Source organism: Helianthus annuus, chromosome 10, assembly GCF_002127325.2.
Source record: "Helianthus annuus cultivar XRQ/B chromosome 10, HanXRQr2.0-SUNRISE, whole genome shotgun sequence".
Taxonomy (NCBI): domain Eukaryota; kingdom Viridiplantae; phylum Streptophyta; class Magnoliopsida; order Asterales; family Asteraceae; genus Helianthus; species Helianthus annuus.
Genome location: NC_035442.2, coordinates 11,070,934 through 11,091,644, shown reverse-complemented (window position 1 = coordinate 11,091,644; position 20,711 = coordinate 11,070,934). Strand labels below are relative to the sequence as shown.

Below are 20,711 nucleotides of genomic sequence, written 5' to 3'. Positions count from 1 at the left end.
GGGGGGGGGGGGGGGATGCTAAAACCTTGAAATTTTGCAAGTCCTAAAAACAAGCCTTACACAAAACTCTATTGGAACCGCTAATCACCCCAAATTTTTTTCAAAATTTTCAATTTTTCTTTACTTGTCTAAAGTTTAAGTTGGGAATTCTAAGATTAATAAGGTTATATTTTTACAAGTTTACAACCAATAGCGTCGTGATAAAAAGAACCAACATGCGAAAATTACGAAACGACATGACAAGCTTAAGTTAAAATTTGATTATATATACTTGATCACATAGAAAAACCCATTCTCACAAAAAGTGAGTTTTGAGCCTTTATTGAGCATACAAATACACATCTTTAGACTAAATGCTCATTTTTCGTTTCTTGTGTGAATAGCCGCTTGGTTCTTACGACTCTAGAACTTGCCACGACGATTCATTCCCGGTCCTTACCAACTTAAACCCAAGTAAGTAAATGATGGAGGCATTAGGACTAACCCTTTTTCTTTCAAAACCATTATTTTCATTTTTCTTTTCACCCACCTAAAAAATCCCCCTAGTTAACCCCTTTGAGCCTAAACCTTTCATTTCTTTACCCTAAAAACCCTTTTTACCCACCAAAACCCTTTTTATTTTTACCCTTTATTTTAGTAACAAGCTCGGTTTTCGTGTGACTAAAAAAAAATGATGAAGTTTGAAATAAACATACAAAGCTCTTAAAACAAAAAGCTTGTTTGAAGAAATACTTCACTAAAAATAAAAAGTCACTAAAACAAAATGTTTTACGAAAACCGACGCTTTTTACGCTTTTCGCCCTTTTCTACTAACCACTAACTCATTCACCCACCTTTAGCCCAAGCCTTTACCCAAAAAAGTCCTCTTGATATTTACAAAGGTAACAAGTTAAAAAGGAGGAGGATTGATTGCTTGGCAAGCTTATGGTAGGAATAAGTTCCATGCCGCTCTCGAGTGATTCACTAAAAATACACCTTCGGCCGAGTGTGAGTGACTTCTCCCGTGAGGCATCCGCCCAGGCAAAATAGAGAAGACAGAAGACTGAACACGCCCCGTGCTCAGCCAGCACGGGGCCGTGCCCAAGAAGCAGCAGAAAAGACAAACCTATAGAAGCTTCTATTGCCCACCACGGGGCCGTGTCCAGCGAACACGGGGGCGTGGCGAAAGTACAGCAGGCGCATTAATTGTAATTGCGAATTACAATTAATGAAGAGAGAGAGTGTCAGACAGGCACGGGGGCGTGTCCAGCGGACACGGGGCCGTGCCCAGCCTTCTGTTCAGCCTATAAATAGGAGTGCTTGGTTTCATTGCAACTCATCCCTTGGCACACCACCTCTCTCACACTTCATCCACCACCCACCACCACCATAACACCATCATCCACCACCATCATCCATTGTCCATCATAGAGTGTGTGAGTCGTCTCGGGATCCAAGATTGATCGTAAGAGTTCTTGACAATCAAGGCCATGTTTGCCTAAGTCTCTTACATCACTTGGTGAAGACAAGTGTTTAGTACAATACTTTTTATTTTTAATCTTTTGCACTTTTTATTTGGTTTTGTATTGATGACTGTTAGTACATAAACGTCTGTAGCTTCCGTCAGCTTAAAGTCTTTATTTTGTTAAAGTTGTATAGTTTAATGTATAAGGCGTCAGAATACAGGGTTTGTATTGTAAAGTGCTGCTTTGTAAGCCGATCGGCTGGCCTAGCCGATCGAACAGCCTAACCGATCGAACAGCTGTTCGATCGGGTGGCCCAACCGATCGGTTAGCCTAACCGATCGGACAGCACTTAGCTTATTCTGACTGGCCTATAAATAGAAGTTCTGTCAGCTCATTTAGGACTTTTGAATCTGCCTGTAATCTAGAGAGCTGAAGTCTGTGATCAACTGGAACTTGTATCTTGTCATATATTTCAATTGAATTGCAGACTGTTGAACATGGAAATCATTTGTCTTTCTGTATCTGTATATGATTTGCTGGATTCCGCACAGCAATCATAGTGTGACATTCATTAACAGGAAGATCCCGATCAACAAGGGACCAACAAGTGGTATCAGAGCTATGGATGTTGATTGAAGATACCAGAAGACATAGTTCATCGATTTCAGTCAAATTCTTGTAGATTTGAAGAGAGATTCAACTGAATTCAAGCGAAGATTGCATTGTGAAGAACAAATTTCATCGGAAATTTGTTTCTGATATAGTTTTCACTGGAAAACTTGCAGATCTACTCTATCTTTCTCATATTTCTCTCCGTTCTTCATCTTTTTCATCATAAAACTTGAAAAACTCAAAATTAAAACAGATTCAATGGATAAAACTTGATAAAATTACTATCAATCGGTTCGGATTCTCAAATTTTACAATCCTACTAAGTTTCATAATCAGATTCAAACAAATTCGTGTTAAAATTGAACAATTTCAATGAAAAACTGCATGAACTTGCTGATGTCAGCTGGCCGAATCGATTAGCATATTCATTCGTTTGCTGATGTCATCAATTTGAAAGAGATAACCGTTCAAAGATATTTTGGAAGTTATTGCTGACATCATCTTGGTAATCTGATCGAACAACTGATCGATAGGATTGCATTGTTGTTAAAAGGAAATTTGAAGTTTACTAAATTCCTATTCGATCGAACAGCTGATCGATCGAACAGCATTTGTCTAACCGGTCGGCTAAGCTACTCGATCGAACACACTACTCGATCGACTACCCTGTTCGATCCAAGTGTTAGTGTTAAGTGTTTTTTTTTTTTTTAAGAAGTCAAAATTTTTCTAAGTGTTTGTCTGATTTTACAGGAACATTCAAAATGGATGACATATTCACAAACCCTTTTAGTGATATGTATGGTTTCACTGTAAGCTCAGGAGGATCAGGAAATCCAGAAAATGATGATTCTACATCAAACAATACCAACACAAATCAAATCAAAGAGAAAAGGAAGGAAGCATGGGAATCAGAAAGCGCGTTTGGAACTTTTAATCGTCCTCCAAAGTTAATGGCTATTGAAGATTATACAAGATGGGCAATAAAATTTGAAGAATGGCTGATGGCGTTTGCTTTCCCCAGCTGGAAAAGCATGAAAACTGGGTATGCTGCGGGTAAAAACAATGGTGAAGTATTGAGAAGTAATGAAGAGATTGATCTATTCGTTGCTGAACAGAAATGTGTAGCACTACTATTTCAATCTGTCAGGGAAGATATTATTTCACTAATCAGCTACACCAACGCCAAAGATTTGTGGGATAAACTGGGAAAGAAATGTCTGGGAAGTAAAGAAATCTTAAAGAACAAAACTAAACTACTAAAAAAGGAGTTTGATATGTTCAGTTGTTTCAAAAATGAGTCAGTCTGCAAGATGATCGAACGTTTTGGTCATCTTAAATTGGAACTTGCACGTCATGATATCAAATATCTTGATGAGGAGATAGTTGATAAACTGTTCGATTCTTTACCAGATGAAATGGACTGGAGGTACTATGCTTTGATGTTGAAAAACACCATTCCGCCAGAAGAACTAAAACCAGATGTAGTGATTGAACGACTGGAAAGCCATGAGCTAGAATTGAAGAAAACATACAAAGTCAATCATTCATATCAACAAAATCCAGAACTATACTATCCCAAAAGTTTGATGCCCAAAGCCTCATCACCGAAAACAGCATTTTCTGCCGAAAACTTATCTCCAGCTCCTAAAGAAAATCAAAGCAACTCAAACAAAGAAAGTCACAGTGGATATCATAGTGGGTCTACTTCTATTCCTACTACCTCGACAAATCGTTCTGATTCAAAGTTCTCATGTAATATTGCTGTTGATCTGAAGAATGCACAAAACTTTGATGAAGAATCTGTGAAGCAACAGATGGTGTTTCTAGCATCTGTGCTAGAATCATATGAGGGGCTGATTGCTGGAAAGATTGGGAATACTAATCTGACCAAAGAAGACTATGATCAGATAGATCCCGAAGAGATGGAGTCAATTGATATCCAATGGGCAATGGCGAGTGCAGTGCGACGTGCACAACGCTTTATGGAGATAACGGGAAGAAAAACAATCGGTGGTCCTTCAACAAAACTGGGATTTGATAAATCAAAGGTGAAGTGTTTCAAGTGCAAACAGAAAGGCCACTTCAAACGAGAATGTCGAAATGCATATGTTGAAGAATCTGAGAATCCATTCAAGGATGACTACTACAAGAGAGCTATCTATCATCAGAATAAGTCTGAACCGCCAAGAATAAAGCAATCTGAAGACAACAAAGGAAAATCTAGAGCTTTGGCAGTGATTTACGATGATGAAGGATATGATTGGAGTAAAGAAGTATTACCTGAAGATGATGCTATTGGTTATGCTTTTATGGCGAGTCATAATGAACCAATTCAATGGAAGGATAATCGTACAGAACAACAAAAGTACGAATATCGAAAAATGGTTGCTGAAGCAAAGATCATCCGACTCTCAGGTGTTTATGAGGAAGCAACACGTGCAAACCGATGGGATCCAGATAGAGAGTGTTACTTGGATGTATATGGTAACATTGCTGTCGACTACAAGAAGATAGACATTGAAGCCATTATCCAAGAATACAAAGAAGAGGATGAGTACTGGCAACACAAATGGTGGGGTACACCAACATCGAAAATGATCGAGGAAGAAAGAGAGAAAGAAAGAAGAGAAAAGGAGAAGATAGAAGAACCTGTGAAAATTGACACCGGGATGATCAACACTGCACAGGAGATGACAGCTGAAAACTTGAGAGAAATGGCTGATAAAGTGCTTGCTGTCAAAGCACTTGAGGTAGATTCTACTCCTAATTCCGAGTCAAAGAAACAGGTCAGTCAAACTAAGTCATCAACTGTGTCAGGTAACAAAAACAATTGCAATGCTGATTGCAAAAGTTGTAACAAACAATGCAACTTTTGTACAACTGTCACATACCTCAATGGGGAGAAAATCAAGAATCTGACAGATAATGTTAGAAAACTTGAAAGTCAAATTCTTGATTGTGACAAAGAGTCAAAAGAATCAACTGAACAAATAAAAGAATTGAAAACTGAAAACCTGAAAATTAAAGCTGATCATGACAAAATTCTTCTTGAAAGCAGAAATGTTGTTGAAAAATTTGAAAAATTGAAAAATGTCGTTAAAGAGAGTGATGATAGAAATGGAAAAACAACTAAGGAAAACGAGCATTTAAGAGCTGTTTTGATAATAAAAGAGGAAACAATCAACAAACAGCTGGATGAGATAGCAAAATTAAAACTAAAAGTTCAAGAAAGTGAAATTGAAAATGAAAGAATCCAGTTAAAATTAAACAGCTATAGCTCAGCTAGCTTTGTTTTGCAGCATATAGTTCCTAAACCCATAGGGAAAAACAAAGCTGGTGAGGATGTGTTTTCGGATGGAAAAGGTGTAGGGTTTCACAGAGTTCCACCGCCAATCTTAGACAACTACACGAAAAAGCAGTCTAGTTTGGTGGAAATTGAAGAAGAAAATGATGTTACATTCCCTGAGAGTATTGATGTCACGTTCACGTCTTCCAATGACGAGGGTGTCCAAAATGATGTGGTGAAAAGTGTGGTGGATAATGTGCTTAAACCAGATTGTGACACTTCTGAGGAGGATGGTTGTTTTCTAGACAAATACATTCCGAAACAGAAATCCAAAAGCAACTTACATGATGAATCTGATCTTGTCATGTACAAGATGTCAGGATCGGATAAGTTGTTTTCGGATTCCGAGTTTCCATTAGAGAATGTGAATCTGAACAAATTGGCCAAAGTTTTTAAATTGATTGAAGTCGAGTTGTCAACAGTAAACACTCGAAAGGTCGAAAAGGTTCATAACAGGAAAACTGCCTATCCATCACGTGGTTACAATAATAACAACAGAAATTGGTCAGGTGGTTATCAGGGGGGTAAATCATATCAGAAAAGATTTGATCAAAATAAAAGGTATGTCAAAAAGAAAACATTTGTGAACAGCTCAAGTTCACTTGCTGAAGAAGAACAGAAAATTTTTTCAAAATCTAACAAAGAATTTTTTGAGAAGAAAGCTTCACAAATTCAGTCTGAAGGCACAAGTCAAGTAGTTGATACTCGTACTTGCTTCAAATGTAATCAAATGGGTCATATTGCACGAAAGTGTACTGTTGTAAAACCTAAGACTGAAATTGTGAAGGTTCAACAAAGAAAAGATGACAAAAAGGGAAAAGCACCGATGTATGTTGAGAAGAAAGTTGTTCAAACTAACAACTTGAAAGAAAAATCTAAACACGTGAAGAAGTTGGTACCTAAACAAGATAAATTTTATAAACGGGGTGCTGAAACTCAACAAGTGTGGAAACCAAAGGTTGTAACAAAAATTGAGAAGAAGGTCTTAATTCCTGAGGTGAAAAATGCTGAAGAATCAATGAAAATTGATTATGATGCAAATTTTCCACCTCTTAGTTCAAAGAATTTCAAAATTCAAGTTGCAAAAGTCACGGTTGTCCCTAAGGCTGATAAGGCCTGGGTGGACAGCATGTTTGACTAAACAATTTGAATTGCCGGAGCTTCCTGGATTGCGAAGCATGAATCGGCATCTTTGTTGAAGTTGTTTAAATGATGATTGGTTATGTGCAGGATCTTCCAAAACTTGTATCCAGGTGGATAATGGATAGTGGAGCTTCAAGGCATATGACAGGGAAGACCGCATTGCTGTATGATGTAAATGACATTAATGGTGGCTATGTGGGTTTTGCGGGTAATCAAGGAGGCAGGATCATAGGTGAAGGAACATTATCAAATGGTATTATCACGTTTGAGAGAGTTAACTACATCGCTGAGCTGGAGAACAACCTGCTGAGTATCTCCCAGATCTGTGACAGGATGTACACTACTTATTTCACCAACAAAGAATGTTTAATCTTGAAACCGGGATTTATGATACCTGAAGAGTGGATCATCATGAGGGCACCAAGAGTCAACGATCTGTACGTGTTGGACATGAGCGTTGCTACTACAACCACGGGTCAGGCTCATTGTTTTGTGTCCAGAGCAACGGAAAAGGAGTCAAGGTTATGGCACAGAAAGATGGGGCATATTCACCTAAGGAAAATGAATCACTTAGTGCATAACGACTTGGTCACCGGAGTAAATATTAAAGGTTTTCATCTGGAAGGGGAGTGCATAAGCTGTGTCAGAGGTAAACAGAAGAAAAAGTCACATCCTACAAAACAAGTCAATTCAGTTTCGAGACCTTTGGAAAGACTTCACATGGATTTGTTCGGTCCAGTGAATGTGAAAAGTATGACAGGAGATTCTTACTGTTTGGTCGTGACTGATGACTACTCCAGATTTTCGTGGGTCATGTTCTTGAAAACAAAAGACGAAACCTTTGATAGTTTGGTGGTTCTGTTTAAGAAAATTGAGAATCTGTACCAGAGACCGATTTGTAGAATTCGAAGTGACAATGGTACTGAGTTCAAAAACAGTAAGATGGAGGAATACTGTGATGAAAGAGGTATACTGCATGAGTTTAGTGCTCCGTATACTCCTCAGCAAAATGGAGTTGCAGAACGCAAGAACCGGACGCTAATCGAGACAGCAAGAACAATGCTTGCAGATTCCAAGTTACCAATCAATTTCTGGGCTGAAGCTGTTTCTGCTGCATGCTATACTCTCAACAGAGTTCTTACTGTGAAAAGATTCAACAAGACATGTTTTGAGCTGATTAATAAACGCAAACCAAATCTGAAGTATCTAGAACCGTTTGGGTCACCATGCACGGTTATAGAGCCTAATGGGAAGTTTGGTACAAAGAGCTTTGAAGGAATCTTTGTTGGTTATTCAGGTCCTACACGGAGAGTCTTTGTTCCAAGTGAAAAACGTATTATTGAAGCAGCAAATGTTGAATGTCAAGGTTATACTATGCCACCTCAAAATCCTGGTGATTCATGGCGTTATAACTATGATAGACTTTGGGGATCGTTTGACATGAGAAATGAATCTGATGAGGAAGAAGATTTCTTTGATGAGCTGGATGTTTTTCGAGAATATGAATCATCACTCAGATTTCCAGCAGAATATACGAGAAGATCTAGTGAAACATCAAATGACAATGAAGCAGGTCCTAGCAATACTGGTGATCATGAGGATGAAGGTGCTCCTGGTAATGAGTCAGTGGTAAATGATAATCAAGAAGCTGAAAATATGCCAATGTTTGATGATAGTGATTCAGACCTTGATGGGGAGCAAATCCAGGTATTAAGTCAAACAAACCAAGTTAGTGAGCAAGATGCTGAACAGAATGTTACAAATCTAGAAGGAAATGTAGATGTTCCAGACGAAGTGATGCCTCGAACTCTTTCGTATCATCCAGAGGAACAGATTATAGGAGATTTGCAATCAGGAGTTCGCACCAGACATCAACTTGATCAGGGCCTTTCAAGTTTTTATTCTTCAGTAAAGTCTTTACAAGATGAATTCTCACTGTGTTGTTTTATTTCGCAGATAGAACCTCGCACAAACAAAGAGGCACTTACTGAGGATTCCTGGGTCAACGCGATGCAGGAAGAATTGAATCAATTTGAAAAATTGAAAGTTTGGAAGCTGGTGGATCTACCTGAAGGTCATCGGAAAATAAATACCAAATGGGTGTTTAAGTGTAAGAGGGACGACAGAGGAGTAGTAGTCAGAAACAAAGCTCGGCTCGTCGTTCAAGGTTTCAGTCAACAGGAGGGAATTGATTTTACAGAGGTATATGCTCCTGTAGCAAGACTTGAAGCCATCAGGATCTTTCTAGCATTTGCATCATGGAAGAATTTCAAAGTGTATCAGCTTGATGTAAAGTCGGCCTTTCTATATGGCAAAGTGAAAGAGGAAGTATATGTGGGACAGCCGCCGGGGTTTGTTGATCCACATCACTCAAACAAAGTGTATCTTTTGGATAAAGCTTTATATGGCTTGCACCAGGCCCCGAGAGCCTGGTATGAGACTTTGTCTCAGCACTTGCTAGCCAATAACTTCATCCGGGGAACAATTGATGCTACTCTTTTCACAAAGATTGTTGATGGCCACTTGCTGATAGTTCAGATTTATGTGGATGACATAATTTTCGGGTCAACCAACGAAAACTTGTGCAAAGATTTTGAGCAAGTAATGAAGCAGAAATTCGAAATGTCGTCAATGGGGGAAATGAAATTCTTTTTAGGGTTACAAGTTGATCAGCTTCCTGAAGGAATTTTCATACACCAGACAAAGTACGTCCATGATATTCTAGAGAAATTCGGAATGTCAGACTCTTCATCTGCTGCAACCCCACTAGCAACAAATCATGGGATTCACCCAGATCTCACCGGAGACAGGGCAGATGAACGACTATATCGATCCATGATTGGTTCCTTGATGTATCTAACTGCTTCTCGGCCTGACATTATGTACCCAACATGCCTCGCAGCAAGATTTCAATCTAACCCTAGAGCATCGCACTTAATCATTGTGAAAAGGATACTACGCTACCTGAAAGGAACTCCATCATTGGGGTTATGGTATCCTAGAAAAGGCGATTTCACACTCGAGGGGTATTCCGACTCGGATTTCGGATGCTGCAAGCAAAATGCGAAATCAACAACTGCAGGATGCCAGTTCTTTGGACCTCGCTTGGTCACCTGGCAGTGCAAGAAACAAACATCTGTTGCGCTATCCACATGTGAAGCAGAATACGTATCTGCAAGCAGCTGCTGTTCTCAAATTCTGTGGATACAGCAACAAATGCGCGATTACGGTTTGCAGTTTCTTAACACTCCTATTTTTGTTGATAACGAGGCTGCAATTAACATAACTAAAAATCCGGTACATCACGCTAAAACAAAACACATAGAAATTCGTCATCACTTTATTCGCGACTGCTTCGAGAAAAAGTTGATACGAATTGAGAAAATCCACACTGATGAGCAAAAAGCTGATTTGCATACCAAAGCTTTTGACAGAAATCGTTTTAAATATCTTTTAAAACTAAATGGTATGATGCTCTTCTCAGTGGTTGATGGAATTGTTAGCGTTGATGCAGAAACCACTGTGGATGATGATGATAAACAATCTGCAATGGTTTGTCGTCTTTTTACATGTTTTGGTCTTTAGGGGGAGATAGAAATATTTGTAAATATAGTAAATATATTTTTAGAAAAGACAAAAACAGTAAAAATTCAAAAAGCCAAAAACATGATAAAATTTTCAAAATTCCAAAAACATTGAAAAAGCAAAAATGAGTTTTGTTGATAAAAGAGGAAATGATAGTACATCAGTGGACTATCACAGCATGCTAAAGAAATGTAATGTCAAATGTGATAAACGGTCTCACTAATGATGTGACGATAGGTTTTCGTACATTTAGTAGATTTATTCGGGATATAAACATAAAATTTCAAACTTGCGAAATTTGTGGGGAACACTACTTGGATATATAGGTAACCCCTGAAATCTCGTTTGAAAGGTCTCGTATTCTGATATACTAGGTGTTAAACTCTATGATGTCTGGGGTATTATTCCGGGACTTCTGCTGAACGGTAGTTCTGACCTAGTCCCTGGATAATGCTTTGCAGTAAATGCTTGAAACATAGCATTCTAGCCCTCAGTGATTAGACAATAAAATTGATAATCATCTGTTGTAGCTAAAAAGATCCTCTAAAGGGGACACACTGCTAAGTCGAAGCTGATATCTCTCTGCTGAACGGAAGTTCTGACCTGAGATCTCTCAGTTCTCGCATTTAACCCCTAAATTATGTACAGACATCATTGTAGTATTCTTGCCTGTAAGACTGAATATTGAGATTCTGGATACGGGAGTATATTCAAGAGGTGGGACACATGAATTGAGCTAAGTTCCTAAAAACATCTAAATCGTATCCTGAATAGATTGAAAATTGTGTGAAAATTTAAGAGGACAACTATATCGTCAATCGAGGTGAATCGTTTAGAACTTAAAACGATTAAAAGCTTAACGGTGCTAGTGATTTGTTTCATGAACTGATATGATCCTCTTACACAAACTCACAAAGAGGTGTGTAAATAAGATTTACTTTCATTCCTGTTAATATTTCAGTCTTCTTTTGATCTACTTCATGCATTGAAAATACAAAAATATATTTTACATTTCTACTTTATTTTTGACAAACCAAGGTAGAAAGCGTATCATCAGACTCATAGTCTGTTGCAAATGCAGAAAGTTGATCCTGTACTGAAAAAGCGAGTTGGGAGCTAATCACAAACAGAGAGCTTTGAAATATCAAAATACAAGTTCATTAATTTGTAACTTGTAAATTTTCAAGAAAATCTTTGAAAAACAATCAGTGTGTTTTTGCTTCAGGTCAACCAAGGTCATTAAGTTGGACTTGTTAGACGAATTAAGTTTCTAGGGTCATTAACTTGGACCTAGATGCTTAAATGGATTTCTCATTCACTGATAAAATATGAAAAGGTTCAAAATAAAAAAAAAAGGGGTCAAAAAGTTATTCGAGTAAAGAGGTCATAATCTTTGAATCGAACAGACTAGCCGATCGGCTAGGCTAGCCGATCGGTTAGGCCAATCGATCAGGTCATACCTATAAATAGGCAGTCAAGGCTTCTAGAAAACCTTTTTCCGTTCGAACAGACTGCTACTCGATTCATTGTTCTTGAAGATTCTTGATTTCTTTTTCATTTCAAATTTGTGTTGTTGGCTCACTCATCATCACAAATGGTAAAGGTATGTCATTCAATCTTTGAATCAGTGATTTCATTCATGTTCTTAACTGTTGATGTTCTTCATTGAGTCGGATAGAAAAATCAAGATTAGGATAGATTTAGAAAGAGTTAGATGATTCTGAGAATAGGGTTTTGATCGGAATTGCATGATCTACAAGGTTACCGGTTTAATTTTTGCAAAATCTTAATTAATCTTGATAGATCTAAGATTGTTAGTAACGTCAGTCGGAACTTTAGATGTAGATTTGAACAGGTTTTAGGTTGTTTTTAGAGAAAATGAAAACAGGGTTTTGATGTCGACATCATGAAGAATAATAATCTGTGTTCAATTTTAAGATATCTGTTAGGTTGTTCTTCATGATTATTTGAATGTTCTTCATGATGAAGATGGTGCTAGCCGATCGGCTAGACCAGCCGAACGAACAGCATCATGTTTTCATTTATGAATAATGTTTAAATTTTTTGTTTTTCTGCTTTGAAATGTGTGCCATGATACATTTTGTTCCTGTTTAAAGTGTTAGAGTGAATCTGATGAATGTTGTTTTTGTTTAGTCATTTGCTAGCCGATCGGTTAGACTAGCCGATCGAACAGCAAATGCTAGCCGATCGGTTAGTCTAGCCGATCGAACAGCATTGCATTATCTCATATATGCATGACTATCTTGGTTAATTTTTCGAGTAGTAAAATGCTAGTCGTTCGAACAGCATTCTGCTAGCCGATCGAACAGCTTTATGCTAGTCGATCGAACAGCATTTTGCTAACCGTTTGCATATCTCATTGCTAACCGATCGAACAGCATTTTGCTAACCGTTTGCATATCTCATTGCTAACCGATCGAACAGCATTTTGCTAACCGTTTGCATATCTCATTGCTAACCGATCGAACAGTATTTTGCTAGCCGATCGAGTAGACCACTCGATCGATCAGACCAGCCGATCGAACAGCAAAGGTTCTTTTAACACATCATTCCTATTCGATCGAACAGCAAATACTATTCGATTGATCAAGCCATTCGATTCACTGTTCTATCACTCTAAATGTTTTAAGTGTTTCAAGTCTCTATATCTAATGTTTAAATCTTTCACAGGGACGAGGAAGAGACACTAACAAAGGACACAATGTTCCATCTGCAATTGATGAGGTCTCTACAAAAGGAACAGAAGCAGAAAAAATGGCTGAGTGCTTAAGAAAAAGCAGAATTGCTAAGGCATTGTCTGATACAACACTAGTTTATGAATCTCATGTTAGAAGATTTTGGGACACTGCAAGGTTTGAAGAAAAGGATAATAAAATTCATGCAGTAGTCAAAAAGAAAGATAAAAACAACAAGGATATTGATGTTGAAGTAGTGTTTGGAGTAGAGGACATAAGAAGGGTTCTTGATTTACAAGATTCTGACAATGATCCAACGATCATGTCAGAACGTCTAGCTAAAGGGCTATGGTGTAGATTGGGATTTTCTTCACACATCAACGGAAAAATGTTCAAAAGAAGTTTCTCGAGTCAATACAGATACTTAATGCATTGCTTAGTGCATTCCCTATCTCACAGAAAGGGAGCCTATGATGAGGTGTCTGACTACATAATGAACATTGTTGTAAGTATTGTGCTGAACAGGAAATACAATATTTCACAAGTGATTTTTGAATTTTTAAAAGAAAATTGCTTAGCCGGGAAAGACAAATACATTATGTACCCAAGATTCATTATGATGATCTTGGATGACAAAGTTAAGAATTTGCCAAAGAATAATGATGATATTATGGCAATGGCTGAAGTGAATAAGACTGCTATTCTGAGAATCACAAAGGAGAAGGATGCTAAAACAAAAGAGTTGATCTGTGCATTAAAGGATGAAGCATACGTAGCTCCTGAAAATGATAAATGGAGACATGACAATAGTGATTCAGACAATGAAGACAATAAGATGAGTGAAATGATTGAAAAGAAAACCAGATGGTGGTGTATCAAAGATGGAAAGAGAAAGAGAACACCAAAGTCGACCCCTGTGGTTGTAATTAAAGAAACAGCAAAGGGTACAGTGATAGGGGGAGCTATATGATTCTTAGATTATGTTATGAAAATTGTTACTAATTTTGCTTTAAATAATTGTTTTTGCAGGGTCTTCTGAAGAACCTCAAAGAAAGCTAATAGATGAACCTGTCATAGAACCAAGGGAGGTGGTTGATAAAGGTGTTGGTTTAAAAGAGACTTTGGAAAGCTATTTTAAAAAGCATGAAGAGGCTGAACAAGCACAAGCTCAAAGGAAAGTTGGTCAAGAAGAGGAAGCTGAAAAGAACTCCAGTAATGAAGATTCAGAAGAAACTTTATCTGAATCTGAACTGGTCAAAGAGACAGTGGGAAAAGGAAAGGTACAACTGAAGAAAAGACCTTTAAAGAAAAGAAAGAATTCTGAAGATGAAGATTCACCGTACAATCCTGAGGATTCCCAGAAAAACCGAAAGAAAAGAAAAGCTACTCGCAGCGGTGATATTCCAAGAGTGGTTAGAGCAAAGAAACAGAATGCTATATCACAAAAAGAGAAGGAAGGGAAGAAGAAACAGGACACTGCTGAATCAAGTCCTGTGGTTGAGATACCAAAAGAAGTTCCTTTAACAGAAATTCCAATAGAAACACATGATGATTATGTGGAGATCACCGGAGTTAAATCTACTAAACAAACATCTGATCGTCATGATATTCCAGAATCATCACAACGAAAGACAGATTATTTCAACTTAGATTTTGATAGCCTTGGTGGTGCTACTGGAGATTTCTTTCAAGATATGCCAGAGAGTGAAGGAGACCTATTTCATGATAAAAAGATGAAAGAATTGGAAGAAAAAGTTAAAGTCTTGGAAAAGGAAAAGGAAGAAAACGAAGCTGTGCAAGTAAAGTTGAAGGAAATGATTGATGAGTTGGAGAAACGGCATGAAGACGTAATGGATGCAGTGCTTACAAAAGATGAGAAATTGAATGAAATGAAGGAAGATATAAAAGATAATGCAGAAATTATTAGCACACTTACTGATGAAATTGCTGCATTGAACGCCAAAGTCAAAGACTTGCAGAATATCAATCAGACTCTGAATCAACTCTTAAATGAGGTGAATGAAGCTTCGACAAATGAAATGAAGGCAATGAAGCTAGAGATGGAAGCTATGAGAGCAGATAAGGTGATGAAAGATAAGCAACTGGAAATGCTTACGGCTGTGATTGAAGCACATCTGAAGGTGAACATCCACGAGGCTTTTGATCAAGTTGACATTATCAAAGCAAATGAAAGAAGGAAAGAAAGAGAAAGACAGCTTGCTGAAGAAGCTAATCTGAAAAATAAAGGCATAGCAGAAGAAGTTGAAGTTGTTGGATCTTCACAAAATCAACTTGAGGTAGGTGGATCATCTTCTCAACCAGAAATTGAAATGGTGGATGCTCAAGATGTTACAGCAAATGATGAAGAAATGGTGGAAGCAGAAAATGAAGCAGTTCATGAACCAGAGTTTATTATGATTGGTGAATCTGTAGAGCCTATTATTCCGGAGAATGTTTTGAGAGACGTTCAAATCATACAAAGAAAGAAAAAGGCTAAAGAAGTATTACTACTGGAGTACTCTACCGACAAGTTTGTATTAGTTGGAAAAGCCTATAGAGTGCCCTATAGTGAAGAAGAATCTGCCAAGCTGTTAAGATTTCATGAATTAAAGGATCAAGGGAAGATAGCTAGAGGAGAAGTGGAAGAAGAAGAATCTGATAGTGATTTTTGGGAGGAAGAAGATGAAGATGATGATAAAGATGATAAAGCAGACGATAAATCCGATGATGATGATAAGCCTGATGATGATGATGATGATCAAGGCACATCGGGTTTGCTAATCAATGATCCATCCGTTCAAGATAAAGTAAATGAACTCATGAATGATGAAGTGAATGAACAGAATGATGATGCAGAGTGTGAAGGGTCATCTTCTGGAAACCAATCTGGTGATCAGGTACATCAACTCACATCTACTTTTATTTCTCTTTCTGAATATCATCAAGGAGAAGTAGATATTATCAGAACAAGATCTGAAATGCTTGAAGAGTTGGGGTTAGAAGATGGGAAGTTTAAATTTGATATCGAAGATGAAATCCCAGAGTCTCCGATCAAAAACTTTGAACCACAATTTCCACTTGAAGCAGAATTTTATGATAATGTGACCATAGAGACTGATTCAGATTCGGAAGAAGAAAGAATAGATTTTCACTATGAAGGTGAAGACATGGCATTTCCTACATTCACAGAGTTATTTGAAGACATGAATGCAGAATTATTGAAAAGAAAAATTGAAGAAAGAGTTGCATCTGCTGATATGCCTGAACCAGTTCCAAGAGAAATTTCTGCTGAAGAGAGAAAGAAATGGTTCAGATCAATGCCAAAGGAAAGAAAGCCTCTTAGAGCCCTACAGTATTTTACTCATGATAAAGACTTATCTTGGGGTGATATTCTTTCTTGGGGGTATCTGGAAGACTTGAATGTGTATGCAATTCGAAGAGAGCAAGGTGTTCAATACTTCAGGTGCATTTCTGATCTTGCTACCTTACCTTGGTGGGACGTAGATGAATTGGTGGTTACAAAGAATATTAAACAACACTACTACGGTCCTGAAGTAAAACAGAGAGACCAGAAGCTGTGGAATTACATCAAGTATCAAGCAACGATCAATTATCCAGATTGGAAACCACAGTTTCCTAAAAGAATTGTGAAGTATACAGCTAAAGGTGAGAAGGACGTTACTCTTGATGTCAAACCGCCAAAGTGTTTGAAGAGCATGCCTTTAAGGGCTATTGAGCAGGATTTCTATGATTTGTTTCAAGCATGGCTCTATAATCCTTCTACTGCTGAAGCTGTGATCTCTTTGTACGATAAAGACGCTGGTGAAGCTAGGAAGATTTGTATTCTAGACCCGATGTGGCTGGTAAATTGCTCAAAGAAAGACATAGATTGCTTGTTTGTCAACAAGATAATCTATGACAAGAAAGACAAAGCCATTGCTCAGCAGTACCAGAGTGTAGTTGATGTCTGTTTTGCTAAAGAAATCAACTCTGGTAAGAACTGGAAAACCTCATGGAGAGATATAGAGGTTGATGAGTTTCTAAAGGTGTACAAGAGAAGTTTAAGATCCAAGGAAATTCAGAGAAAAGCTGCTGAAAGAGGAAGACGAAATCTTGGATTTGTACCTCCTACTGATCAGACACCCATAGAGTCTGAAGAGAACAAGATCCCTAAGTGGGACAGAAAAAGAGATGGAGATCCAGTGTACAGAAATTGGTGGATAACAGAGGGAAGACATAAGAGAAGACAAATGTTAGCTGAACGAGAAGAGAAGAGAAAACAAAAGGCACGAGATAGAAGACGCAACAGGAGGTAATCAAGACTTTGCTGGAAGGAACTACAGCTACATCCGAGGGGGAGTCTGTTAGTACATAAACGTCTGTAGCTTCCGTCAGCTTAAAGTCTTTATTTTGTTAAAGTTGTATAGTTTAATGTATAAGGCGTCAGAATACAGGGTTTGTATTGTAAAGTGCTGCTTTGTAAGCCGATCGGCTGGCCTAGCCGATCGAACAGCCTAACCGATCGAACAGCTGTTCGATCGGGTGGCCCAACCGATCGGTTAGCCTAACCGATCGGACAGCACTTAGCTTATTCTGACTGGCCTATAAATAGAAGTTCTGTCAGCTCATTTAGGACTTTTGAATCTGCCTGTAATCTAGAGAGCTGAAGTCTGTGATCAACTGGAACTTGTATCTTGTCATATATTTCAATTGAATTGCAGACTGTTGAACATGGAAATCATTTGTCTTTCTGTATCTGTATATGATTTGCTGGATTCCGCACAGCAATCATAGTGTGACATTCATTAACAGGAAGATCCCGATCAACAAGGGACCAACAATGACTTTAATAACTAGTTGCTTATGTTGAAGGTGATCTTTCCTTATCGTTTGTCTGTGGTGTCTTCGCATTATTTTACTGTCTATATAAAATAAAAGATTTTCACCATTCATATCTCCACGGTCTATATGGAGGTATGTTGGCTACCTGGTCGGGGGTTAAGGGAACGGTTTGGTAAGGGTCTTGCCCTTGTTCAGCGTTTAGAGGTCCTGCAAGGGACCTGGGTCAAATTTAGTAGGATCTCCTTCAATGCCCATAGGTATTGGATGGCGGGGATCCAAACTTTTTGACCCCCTCATAAGTTAACTACTATTAATACTATAACCCGGCTATCTAGGATTGTATCCCTGCTGACTCAGACTACTTAGTCGAGGGTAACGTCACCGCCAAAAGCGGGGCCTACCATAATTTGCATTAATAACTTAATTCATTATCTTCCAATAATCCAACCCTTTAGGATTGTATCCTTGCTGACTCAAACTACTGGGTTGAGGGTAACGTCGCCTTCAAAAGAGGGGCCTACTACAATAACTAAGATAATCTCTTAAACAAGTGCAAAAGTGCGAAAATAATCAAAGGTTATACTAATACACGAGCCGGATCCAAGTGATTCATCTTGTCTATCTGTTTTTATCTTTATTTTTCAACATTTAGTTAGTTTTCATTTTCTTAGTTTAAAAATCTTTTCTAACTTTTTGATTTGATTAGACGTTGAGGATAAACCGGTACTAAAAGCTCTTGTGTCCTTGGACGACCTCGGTATCTTACCAACACTATACTACGTCCACGATGGGTGCACTTGCCCATATGTGTGTTTAGTGTTAGTAAATATCGTGTTTTATAAATTTAAAACTTGGCTAAAAGTGTAAAAAGGGCTAAAAATATACATCAAAAATATATTACACTACACACGCATCAAGTTTTTGGCGCCGTTGCCTGGGACACAAGGATTTTAAGAAAGTTAGGAATCAACGGCCTAATCATATTTTTATTTTTCTTTTTTAATTTTTAGGATTTTTCTTAGTTTTTCAGCTTCTGTAGAGCTCAACACGGGCCGTGCCCGTTGAACACGCCCCCGTGCTCAATAATTAGAACTGGCAATCCTGTTTTAAGTCAGACAGTAAGCTGAACACGGGGTCGTGCTCACTCAACACGCCCCCGTGCCCAATATTCACTTACTGAAAACAGAACCGTTAGATCCCGGCGGTTGGTAATTTCTAACATAAACATGAGTGATAGTAATTCTTTTTACTTTCGGCACTCTTATGGTACGTGGTGTCAATTATGTGGAGGCGAACATAAAGAGTTAGAATGTTACTTTCTAAATTATAGGCCCCACTACATAGACCCACCGATTCCTTATAACCTTAAGAGGGGCGAAAGTAAAAATAAGCACTATCTCTCCCTCGAATGCGCCCAGCCAGATATTCTAGGAGAAATGCTCCTTGACGAGTTATTTCAACTAGAAGAGCTAATTCTAAATTGGTCAAAAGAGCTTAGGAAGGATTTCATTGATCCGCCCCAAGACGATGACCATGAAGAAATGTTGGGATCGCATTCCGACAACCTCGCTGCTCCCAAAAATACCTTCATTCCTAGCAAAGACTTGGACGATAGTCGTCCCTGTGCCGATTGTGCCGTGAAGGACTCTCCATCGACTCCGTTCGGTGCATACATAGACCTGAGCGATTCGGCATACACCTTCTTTAACGAGAGCCCGGGAAAGGGTTTGACTTGTCCACCTAGAATGAAAATAGGAATTACCCTCACCGACAACCTCTTGCGTTCTCGCCTTAGTCTAGGACAATTAAGGTATCTTAGGCACTTTGGGGTTGTTCCAACCAGTAAGGAACCACCCGATATCGACGAGATCCTTAGAAGTAACAAAACTCCATAAGACAGCCTCCAGACACGGGGCCGTGTCCAGGTCAACACGCCCCCGTGCTCACCTAAAAGATTCTCTGCTGATTTTGTCAGAATACGGACAAAATGTGTCAGGATTTCCTCTGCACACGGGGCCGTGTCCAGCCAACACGGGGCCGTGTCCAGTGCGTTGTCGTTTTCTTTAAATGCAGCCTGATCCTTGCTCATTTTTTACCACTTCAAAGGACAGAGATTCCTGGGATTTTCACTCATACCATCCTAGGTAAGTGCTAAAAGAAGGTTCCCAAGGACCATCTTGTCCCTTCCACTTTTATTCATTTCCTCTTCTTTCAAAATTTTTCAACATTTCCTCCATGGGAGGTTGGAAACTCCATGATTCCAACCTTCTATGTGAAGTTTGTAAGATTATTTGCTAAGGATTCTTGTTTAAAGTGAGTTGTAAAACTTTGTTTTAAATTATTTAAGCTTAAACCCCAGCTAAAAATCAGGAAAATAATTTAAAACTCCAAGACTCCTTAGCCTAAAATCCTGCAGACTAATGGACACGGGGCCGTGCTCAGCGAGCACGGGGCCGTGTCCGAGGAACTTTTCGTAAAAATTTAGCTTTCTTCGGTTTCTTTCTCAGAAAATGGCAAGCAGAACAAGCGGATCATCTTCAAGAAATAACCGAAAAGGGAGGAGATCATCAACGGCAGAGGACTCTCTTGTAAACTATGTTTACGCCCTAAGGGAGGCTATTGACGAAATGACGGGAGTGGAGGAAGCATTGGTCGACCGTATCAACCATCTGACGGTAGGGCTGGAGGGCTGTCTCCGAGAGGTAAACCTCTTGCACCAGAGGTTAAACCTTCTCGCCTCCCCGCCCTTGGTACCTATAATAACCCAAAGGGCGTGGAACGTGGTGCCCGAGGTCATCATTCCGGCCAAGTGGTACGCCATGCACCAAGAGCCTCCATAAAGGGTGGTGCAAGGAATCCCGGTGAATGTTCCCCCCCAGCCACAATTTACTGAGGAAAATGAAGCCGCCTTCTTCCTTCCGAGGGAGATCGAAGAATGGCTTTAAACGGCATTTAGGGAAGAAAACCTTCGGCCAAAAGTCCTACTCTATCGGGAAACTATTCTCGAAATTTTCTTAAAATAGCAGAACTCTTTATGATAAC

The 20,711-nt window shown here is 38.7% G+C and overlaps 1 protein-coding gene across 1 annotated transcript; it reads left to right on the top strand.

Moving 5' to 3' along the window:
* The first annotated feature begins 2,818 nt into the window (after nucleotides 1-2,818).
* On the top strand, nucleotides 2,819-17,143 carry LOC118482587 (putative leucine-rich repeat-containing protein DDB_G0290503). Its single transcript, XM_035978121.1, has 7 exons — nucleotides 2,819-4,105; nucleotides 4,193-5,025; nucleotides 7,968-8,440; nucleotides 10,031-10,098; nucleotides 12,823-13,336; nucleotides 13,394-13,771; nucleotides 13,857-17,143. The coding sequence occupies exons 1-7, from the start codon at nucleotides 2,819-2,821 to the stop codon at nucleotides 17,141-17,143; spliced, it is 6,840 nt and encodes a 2,279-aa protein (XP_035834014.1).
* The last annotated feature ends 3,568 nt before the right edge of the window (nucleotides 17,144-20,711 follow it).